The sequence below is a fragment of the Amphimedon queenslandica genome, unplaced genomic scaffold, assembly GCF_000090795.2.
Source record: "Amphimedon queenslandica unplaced genomic scaffold, v1.1 AMPQUscaffold_13350, whole genome shotgun sequence".
NCBI lineage: Eukaryota > Metazoa > Porifera > Demospongiae > Haplosclerida > Niphatidae > Amphimedon > Amphimedon queenslandica.
In genome coordinates, this window is record NW_003546414.1 from 44,253 (window position 1) to 54,668 (window position 10,416).

General features: G+C 37.6%; 2 protein-coding genes across 2 annotated transcripts; one reads left to right on the forward strand and one right to left on the reverse strand.

Annotated features, from left to right (window-relative positions):
* Window positions 1–42: 42 nt before the first annotated feature.
* Window positions 43–5,453, forward strand: LOC100634319 (adhesion G-protein coupled receptor G2-like). The gene is made up of 13 exons (XM_019997853.1): window positions 43–102; window positions 152–234; window positions 288–445; window positions 493–722; window positions 958–1,086; window positions 1,135–1,229; window positions 2,457–2,832; window positions 2,879–2,933; window positions 3,021–3,121; window positions 3,655–3,797; window positions 3,872–4,125; window positions 4,216–4,282; window positions 4,696–5,453. The coding sequence occupies exons 1-13, from the start codon at window positions 58–60 to the stop codon at window positions 5,225–5,227; spliced, it is 2,268 nt and encodes a 755-aa protein (XP_019853412.1). The 5' UTR covers window positions 43–57; the 3' UTR covers window positions 5,228–5,453.
* A 2,098-nt stretch (window positions 5,454–7,551) lies between these two features.
* LOC100634568 (uncharacterized) lies at window positions 7,552–9,731 on the reverse strand. Its single transcript, XM_003387356.2, has 2 exons — window positions 9,198–9,731; window positions 7,552–9,145 (listed from the first exon to the last, which is right to left on the reverse strand). Exons 1-2 carry the CDS (start codon window positions 9,675–9,677, stop codon window positions 7,613–7,615), a joined length of 2,013 nt encoding a protein of 670 aa, XP_003387404.1. The 5' UTR covers window positions 9,678–9,731; the 3' UTR covers window positions 7,552–7,612.
* Window positions 9,732–10,416: the final 685 nt, after the last annotated feature.

Genomic DNA, 10,416 nt, shown 5'->3' on the forward strand with positions numbered 1-10,416 from the left:
GAGGGGGAGAAGTATTATTATTATTTATTTATTTTTATAGATGTTGCCCAGTATGTCATGACAGTATCTTCTACTCAAGATTATCACTTATTAGTGAATATGGTGAGCTGCACTCACTCACCTCCTGTCTGTATCATATTGTATTGTATAGATGAACCAGGATATTGTGGGCAATAATATTTATAATGACACTCTAACTATTTTTTCAATACAACTACACAATACTAATGACAAGTAAGAAGAGAGAGAGAGAGAAGGTTAAGATTATTTTGTTTTTTATTCTTTAGTTCTAGTACTGCAGTGATACTAGTTACTGTTGTCATAGCAACAGAGGAGGGGTCAGGGTGTCCATTGAGATGTAGAGAAGAATTGATCGAGTTTTTTAATTTGAGAGGATCAAGTTTTAAACCGTCTTTCACTGTCACTGGCAATATTACAAGATTTGGTAAGTATATGATATTCCATACTATAGCTATTATACATTCATGTTAGATGGTTGTGACTCAGAAGTTACTGATTCAACATTCAATTGGACAGAAGTTAATATTGGGAGTACATTAAGAATAGACTGTCCTTGTGGTGGTCTGTCATTAGGGACTGGTTCACCAGTAGCTATAAGAGCTTGTACTGGTAGTTTCACTAATGGAGCATCTTGGACTGAACCCAATACTACACAATGTGACTTTACTAATGATGTACTCTCTTTATGTAATGTAACACAGGTGAGAGAGAGAAAGAGAGGGAGAAAGAAAGAAAGAGAGAAAAAGAGAGGAAAGTTTGGTAAGAGAGAGAGGGAGAATAAGAGTGTTCATTTAATAGTTACACAGTTAAGATTGGATTAGTAATACAGTAGTAATTCATTCACCAGTAGTGAATTTTATAGAAATTAGAATTCCCAATTACCAAAGTGATATCATATTACATGATTAATTTATCATTATTCTTGTTTTATTTTAGTTGAATTCCACCTTTCAAAAACTAACCGAGTTAGAGTCACTGATTGCTTCACCACTGGACAGTGTTCAGCTGCTCATTACTGTTAGTCTAATGGAGACTTTGAATGCAGAGGCCTCTGAATCAAATACTGTTAGTAATGATATTAATAATAGGAGATTAGCTCTTTCCTTTTTGTAGTCATTAGACGTATTTTTGAACATTTTAGAAAGAGTTATTAGTCAAGACTCGGATTTGCTCCAGTCTACTCAGACTACAAGTAATACTTCGCTTAGGTAAAAACATTATGAATTGATTATCTTTGTATAGATGACTTAACATTAATGTCCTATTGCTATTCAAAATTTCAAACTTCAATTTTTAGAGATGTTTCCATTTATAAAAGTAGAAAATTTTCAAAAAAATGAAAGACTTATAGCCCATGGTTTTTTCCAAAAAATGGCTCCGAAATCACCCCCAATTTTTATTACATTTTCTGATACATATTGATGCCCTTATGCTATGTAGAAAGTTTGAGCCGATTCCGACTTCAATTTTTCAAGTTATGACCACTTTTTTAAAACTTCAAATTTTGGAAAAATACCCTGTACTATAGCCCATGGTTTTTTCCAAAAAATGGCTCCGAAATTACTTCCAATTTTTATTACATTTTCTGATACATATTGATGTCCTTATGCTATGTAGAAAGTTTGAGCTAATTCCGACTTCAATTTTTTGAGTTATGACTATTTTTTAAAAACTCCAAATTTCGGAAAAATACCCTGTACTATAGCCCATGGTTTTTTTCAAAAAATGGCTCCGAAATCACCCCCCATTTTTATTACATTTTCTGATACATATTGATGTACTTATGCTGTGTAGAAAGTTTTAGCTGATTCCGACTTCAATTTTTCAAGTTACAGCCATTTTAAGAAAACGTCAAATTTTGGAAAAGTACCCTGTACTATAGCCCATGGTTTTTCCCAAAAAATGGCTCCAAAATCACCCTGAATTTTTATTACATTTTCTGATACATATTGATGTACTTATGCTACATAGCAAGTTTGAGTGGATTCTGACTTCAATTTTTCAAGTTACGGCCATTTTAAGAAAACGTCAAAATTCTGAAAAATACCCTGTACTATAGCCCATGATTTTTCCCAAAAAATAGCTCAAAAATCACCCTAAATTTTTATTACATTTTCTGATACTTATTGATGTACTTATGCTGTGTAGAAAGTTTGAGCTAATTCCGACTTCAATTTTTCAAGTTACAGCCATTTTAAGAAAACGTCAAATTTTGGAATAGCCCATTGTTTTTTTCAAAAAAATGGCTCCGAAATCACCCCCAATTTTTATTACATTTTCTGATACATACTGATGTACTTATGCTACGTAGCAAGTTTGAGCGGATTCCAACTTCAATTTTTCAAGTTACAGCCATTTTAAGAAAATGCCAAAAATATCTGAAAAATACCCCTATCTTATAGTCTTTAGTTAATTTCACATTTTTCCTCATGTAGAGTCTTGCAGATCATTGATGATACATTAGCTCAGATGCCTCTTCCTTCCAGCTCACTGATAATGACTCGTCCTTCCTTTACTCTAGCAGTCCAGGAAGTCCCACCATCAGATGGAGCCGTTTTCTCTTTATCACGAAACCAAAGCGTTTCTCTCACATATTCTAATACTTCTACCGACCCCATGTCTTTAATCCTTCCTAGTAACTTTACTTTTAGCTCCTCTGATTCTGTTAGACTCACTCATGTTATTTTTAATTCTTCTGCACTCTTTCCGAATCTTCCTTCAAATCAGCGTGTGGCCAGTCTTGTCATGGCAACGTCTTTAATTGGCCACACCCTCTCATCTCTTGTGAATATCACGTTTGAAAGGACTGAAGTAAATTTTGTATATATTTTTTTATTTTTTTTAAATTTTATAACAGGTTGAAGAGAGTTTCTCAATGGAGGCTTGCAATTTTTTTAACTTTTCACTAAATGGTAAAATAAAAAACGATGCGCACTAAAATTCATTAAAAAATTCCTAGCACTAGCAGCATAAATATTAATAATAAAAATTGTTTTTAGGCAATCAAGGAAAGTGGTCTACCAAAGGCTGTCAAACATCATTCATTAATAATAAGATACGCTGCACTTGCGATCATTTAACTCACTTTGCAGTTATTGCAGTAAGTTTTGAGATTCAGTGTATATCAGCTAAAGTTCACCAATTACCATTAAAAATGTATTTTTAAGAATTACCTTAATTATCATCAAATTTAACACCTTTCCGATATCCAGTGCAGTTGAGTATAATAATGGTATGTTTATTGTTATGATAAAGATAAGCTGGATGTTGATCCTTTGATGAATGTACTACAAGTGTAGATTACTATTACTACTGCTATGGATGTTTATTACTCAATGTATGAAGGATGTTGACTTGTACCATGGTTCGCTGCTTGGAGGATGTTGATGAGAGAGAGTAGTGTGTATTTATATACATTTGTGTATATATCTACATGCGTCACAAATATTCATTCAACATCCTCCACATGACAGGATGTTTTGTCAAGCATGAATATCATTATAGTCCTGGCTGTCAACAGCTTTTGACTGTATAATTGCATTTGTGCAGTATTGTATTAAGAAGAAGCAGAGAGAGAGAGGCAGAGAGAGAAGCAAAAAGGAGGAGAGATCATAAAGCTTTGCTTTTTTGCAGACATCTTCAGAAGCAGAACCACCTACTGTTGAGATGGCTGACCCACCCTCTTATCTATTGGCACTGGAGTCTTTGTCCATTGTAGCTGTGTCTTTCTCTCTTGTTTTCTTTATCATAACTTTAGTCCTGTTCTTGGGTACCTGGTAAGCCTACATTATTAGTTGCTTCATGACTTCATCTTCTTCTCTTTGCTCTACTTTCTCCCTCTATATTATAGGAAATTACGTATCAAGACTCCAATTCAATTACTTGTCAATGTCTGTGTTTCTCTCCTCCTCCTCTATCTCATGTACATTGGTGCTCTCTATGCTAGGACTCATGAAAATGCCTGCATTGTCTTTTCTTCATTTCTTCATTATGCATTCTCAGTCTCCCTCCTTAGTTTCGTAGGCCACAGCATTCACATCACACTCAAGGGATGCTGTATGCCTATTAAACACTACACACTCATTGCTGTTATACTCTGCTGGGGTGAGCTAATCTTATCATTATTATTATTATTATTATTATTATTATTATTATTATTACTATTATTATTATTGTTAATGTCATTTTTTATAGTCTTGCCTCTGTTCTTGGTGACATTTTGTGTGGCCCCTGGATATCATTTATACACAAGTCAAAGATTGTAAGTGACTGTCAGCAATTCCTTCATGCTCTGCATATTCTGCTATAATAGCTGTAGTAGATCCACCACTAAAGCTGGTAGTTTTCATTGAAATGCCTAGCATTTAGTATCTAATGTATTCAGCTTTTCATTGTGCATGTATGTGCAGGGTATGTGATGCAACATTCAAAATTCATTGTGTGCAATAGTAACCATGCTACTTCTTATTCATGGGCTGGTGGATGTTCCTTATTGTTCAGCAGTTGTTAAAAGGAATCATGATGCTTTCATTGGATGTGTAGTATAGTACAATTATAATTTGTAAGCATACACTCTGGCAACTGTCCTGTCTGGCTTATATGTTCCTGGCACAGACATGCAATTACAGTCCGCTATATAATGGATGTAAAATACTATTTTTTATTTTCCTATAGTTGTATTCCTCAGAAAGTGCCATTCTATGTTGGGTTTGTGGTCCCATTCATTGTTTGCAGTATAGTAACTGGAGTATCACTACTCATTACTGGAATAATGCTAGCAAGAATATCATTCAAAAGTGTCCTATCTCAAGAATATCTCTCTTCTCTCTCTCTCTTCCTTCTCTTTACAATCGGGTGGATAATGGTTCTCTCTAAAGCCAACGCTTCAGCTCCTGTTGCAGCTGCACTTGAAGCAATATTCCTAGTTTTTGGCGCTCCCTTGGGTTTCTATGTGTTTCTAATGTGTGCTCTTGCATCGGGTGACGTGAGGACTATATGGCAGAAGAAGTTTGGTAAAGTTATTCGCAAGTGTAGCGTGAAGCTTAATGAGTCAACTGATGCATCAAGTAAAGGGAAAAGGGATTCATCTTTGCCATCATCAGTAAAGGAACCTTCCATGAATAAAAATGATTCCAGCGATAACAAGGAAGTAAAAGATAGAGCCAAAGAAGATAATGCATCAAACTCTTCCGACATTGATGTATAGAAGCACTCATGCAAGCTCATAAAGAACCATGCATACTATATTTGGGATTTTTGATGATTTTTTATTTCCATGCAGAAATTTAATTTATGTCTCATCCACATAAATGTAATCCGCCATTTCAAATTTATTGTTACTATTATTATTATTATCATTATTATTATTATTATTAATTTTTTATGTCTGTTATAGAAATTTCAGCTATCACATTAATTTTATTATTATTTAATTCTGAAAATTTTCGCATGAGCTAGAAACAAGTTGACGGCAGAGCCTTGTGATCGCCCATCAAGACAGGGAGGGATGGTAATGTTCCTGCATTGAGCTCCATAGTCAGGACAACAGCTCCCATCACTGTTATTATCAGTGTACCAAGGAGTGCAGCCACTCTTACACCAGCAATATCCACCACCTCCGATCGGCTGAGCAAGAGGCTTCTTACATGTTCCTTTGCAAGATGGAAACTGCTTATCTTGAGGTAGGCATAGATTAACATAATCCAGACAGCAGTCAAGGTGTTTAGGACACTGTGAATCACAGTAGCACACTCCACCACTTGATGTATTGATTGGTGTACTATTGTTACAATGACCAGCACAAGAAGCACCCACTGGTCTCTTTATGCCAACATTGAAATTCATATCATTCTGAGAGCAGGAGATATTGCTCTCACGAGTGTTTTCTAAGATCCAGCAGTCTAACCCAGGCACTACTAACTGGCTGGTTTGGTATAAGTACTTGGAGCAGGTTTTATATTCCAAGCACTTATTCTTGCATTTATCCTCCAATCCAACCAGCCCAGCCCATACCTGTGACTTGTGATCTGATGACAACATGCACCGAATTTGTGGAGCATGGAAGAGGATTCGTGTGTCTGGTGGAATCCTTTGCTTTACATTATCGGTGCCCCACCACCAATGGAACCTAGGATACCGAACCGAGCTACTCTTTTCTGGAGAGCTATTGCAAATGTCACTGAATGGTGGAAAAACTGCTGACCTGGTCCAAGCTGCATCACTTGTCTTAGATACAAAGTTTTTTACTCTCTCTAGTGTGTCATCAGGTAAACTGCCATTCTCTCTCAGTAAGTCAGTGAAGTAGCTTAAGTGAAGCATGAAGATACCATTAAATGAAAAAAAGTCGCTTCCAGGATCTGATATATCTCCTTTGCACATTCCGTTGAAGTTCTGGTAGCTTCTAGGTTCATCAATAAGAATACCTTCATCTGTAGTATAGTTGCTCAGTATAGCTTCTAATGCTCTCATTCCTACTAGTAGATACGTCTTGTTACCAGTCCTCCTGTACAGGTAAGCTGCTGAACTCATCAGTAGTCCTTGATTATACGAAGTACCTGGTATCTTTGAGTTGTGACATTTAGCAAATGGATCAGTTGATGAAGAATTGCAGCATTTCTCTGGAACAGCACCAGTTGATACTAAATACTTGTCACTCATTAAACCATACCCATCATCAAAACTAAAGAACCAGTTCCACACTTTCTCTGCCTTTAACAAGTAAGTATCATTCTTTGGAAAGAGATAGGCTAGCTTTGAAGAGAGGTGCATTAGTTGAACGATAGTGATGGAGTCTTTATAAAGTGACGTTGGAGAGTCGGACCACCACACTCCACCACATGTACCATCCCAGCCATTAATCCACGACCACTGAAACAAATCAACAGAATGCTTTAACCAATTTGGATCCTAAAAAAAATTAACTTCAAAACTTATATTCTTGTAATGAAAACTTGATAATTCTATTAATGAGCCAACGCCCACTCATAATAATGACAATACATTTAAAGCATTAACTCACATTTGTCCATTCATAGACTTTCAAGTATGTTATACCGTACCATAGGAAATCGTCTATGTAAGTGTAGGAGCTCCAGTCAGAGTTGTACGGGGAATGAGCAAAGAAATTGTCAGCCACATTTGCCCTGTGAGTCGTTTCATTAAAAATCCCATAGTCAGCTATGGACTCCAGTATAGTAGCATCCCACCACCTGTAGCAGCCAGGGCAGTAATCTGGAGATTCACAGCTGCACTCTGTCCAGTTTTTTGCATAAGGACCCAGCCCACCTATCTCCCCACAGGCAAAGAAGAACCCAATATTGGAATGTTGTGGATCAACAGACCAGAAGTATTCGAAGAGCCCGTCTATAGCTTCTTTAACTCTAATCTCTGGACTAGCATAGGGAGAACTTGAGCACCTCGGAGCGAGAAGAAAGAAGAGAAAAAGGAAACGGATCATTTTTTGTAGATTATAAAAAATCTGTGATTAGATCTATTTTACAAGCACAGCCCCTCCCAACCCATAAACTTGACCTTTATTAGCACTCAATCAAAAAAGGGTACACAATAAAAGGTAGCTATAAAATTTAAGAATTTAAGCAGCTTCTTTTTCTTTGAGTTTTTGTTCCAAAAGCAAATGAGCAACAAAGAGGTTCACAGCAGAACCCTGGGACCGTGCATCAATGCAAGGAGGAATTGATATCTTCTCACACACCTCTAAATAGTCAGGACAACAGCTCCCATCACTGTTGTTATCAGTGTACCAAGGATTGCAGCCGCTAAAACACCAGCAATACCCACCACCTCTTATAGGCTGAGCAACAGCTCTATTGCACTTTCCTCTTCCTTTGCAAGAGGGGACAGGAGACTTAGGTTGACAATAATCAACATAATCCAGACAGCAGTCAAGGTGTTTAGCACACTGTGAATCACAGTAGCATACTCCACCATTAGCCGTTTTGACTGGTGTACTTAGATTGCAGTGACCCTTGCATGTACCACCTACCGGTCTCTTTATACCAACATTAAAATCATAATCCGTTAAATTGCAAAAGTGGTCCGTACGATTATACGACCATATCCAACAATCGGTACCTGGGACAGCGCTCTGGTCCGTCTGATAGAGATACTTTGAGCAGTTCTTGTACTTCATGCATTTTTCCATGCACTTTTCCTCTGACCCAAACATTCCCTCGAGGATCTGAGAGTTGGTCCAAGTATAGCAGCGAAGTTGGGTCTTGTGGATGTACATCCTTGGATCAGGTGGTATGATCTGAGCAGTGTTGTTTTTTGCCCACCACCAGTAGAACTTAGGATACGTTAGTGTTGTATTTACCGGACCAGTGTTGCAGACATCTGAAACATTATCAAATGGAGGCCACACTGCTGATCTTGTCCAAGCAGCATCGCTTGTCTTTTGTACAAAAGCTGCTACTTCGTCTAGCATCTCATCAGAGAAGGTGCCATTTTCTCTCAGTGTATCAACAAAGTAACCAAGATGAACCATGAAGATACCTTGGAATGAGAAGAAGTCACCGCCAGGATCTGAAGTAGAGCCCCAACAGTAGTCATTTTGATAGTTCTGGTAGCTTCTAGGTTCATCGATAAGAATACCTTCATCTGTAGTATAGTTGGCCAGTATAGCTTCTAATGCTCTCATTCCTACTAGTAGATAGGTCTTGTTACCAGTCCTCCTGTACAGGTAAGCTGCTGAACTCATCAGTAGTCCTTGATTATATGAAGTACCTGGTATCTTTGAGTTATAACATTTAGTTAAGGGATCCTTTGATGAAGAATTGCAGCAATTTTCAGGAAGAGCACCAGTTGATACTAAATACTCGTCAGTCATTAAACCATATCCATCATCAAAACTAAAGAACCAGTTCCACACTTTCTCTGCCTTTACCAAGTAAGTATCATTCTTAGGAAAGAGATAGGCTAGTTTTGAAGAGAGATGAAGCATCTGTAACATAGTAATGGAGTCTTTAAAATGATGATCAGGGCAATTGTTCCACCAGACACCACCACAGCCAGTATTGACTGGATTTTTATCCCCTCTATCATCGTCCCAACCATAAAACCACGTCCAGTTGTATATACCGAGAGAACGATTCAGCCATATTGGTTCCTAAGAGTAAATAATAATTAAATTTAGATTTATGCACACACAATTGACTAACCTGAAGCCATTCGTAGACTCTTAGGTAAGCAATGCCGTACCACAAGAAATCGTCAATGAAAGTACAAATGGCTGTGGCATTCCATTTATCGTTGTATGGCGAATGAGCATACATGATGCTTGGGATAGTGGCATTTCTTTTAGATTTTGTGTAGATGCCATAAGTAGCAATAGACTCGAGAGAGACAGCATCCCACCAGCGATAGCAGTCAGTGCAAGCATCTTTTGTGTTGCAGCTACACTTGTTCCACACTGTAGGCCCGCCCCAGCCTCCTATTTGACCACAGGAGAAAAAGAAGCCAATTTGCTTTGCTCTGGGATCATGTTCCCAAAAATAATGAAGCAGGCCGTCCAGAGCATTTGTTGCACGATCTGTAGCATCAGGTAGGATCGTCTGGACCGGGGTAGTATCTTTTGCTGCTTGGATACAGGAAAATGAGAGCGAGAAAAGGAGCAGGGCTGTTACAAGTGTGACAGACATATTGTTATTGGTGTAAATCACTAGAGATATTCAATCAATATTCATAGAGAAGAAAAGCACGTGATTATGAGCTTATCACAGCATTTTAAAAACATTGCATAACAGCTTTATGATTAATATTAGATAACAAAAAACATGTTAATAAGCATTCAATTGTTCAACATGCAAATGAGCAATGAAGAGGTTCACAGCAGATCCTTGAGATCGTGCGTCAAGGCAAGGAGGAATCGATATTTTCTGACATTCTTGAACGTAATCAATACAGCAACTACCAGCACTGTTGTTATCAGTATACCAAGGATTGCAACCGCTAAAACACCAGCAATACCCACCACCTCTTAAAGGAAGAGCAAGAGGCTTATTGCAAATTCCTTTGCAAGATGGAAACTGCTCATCTTGAGGTAGGCATAGATCAACATAATCAAGACAGCAGTCAAGGTGTTTAGGACACTGTGAATCACAGTAGCACACTCCACCACTTGATGTATTGATTGGTGTACTATTATTACAATGACCAGCACAAGAAGCATCCACTGGCCTCTTTATGCCAACATTGAAATCATAATCGGTTCCGTTGCAAAAGTGATCAGTCCGATTGTATGACCATAACCAGCAATCAGTACCAGGCACTTCTTGATATTGACTGTAAAGATATTTAGAGCAACTCGAATTTGTTAGGCACTTCTCTTTGCAAACATTTTCATCATTCGTAAGGCCTTCCCACAGCTGTGTATCATTA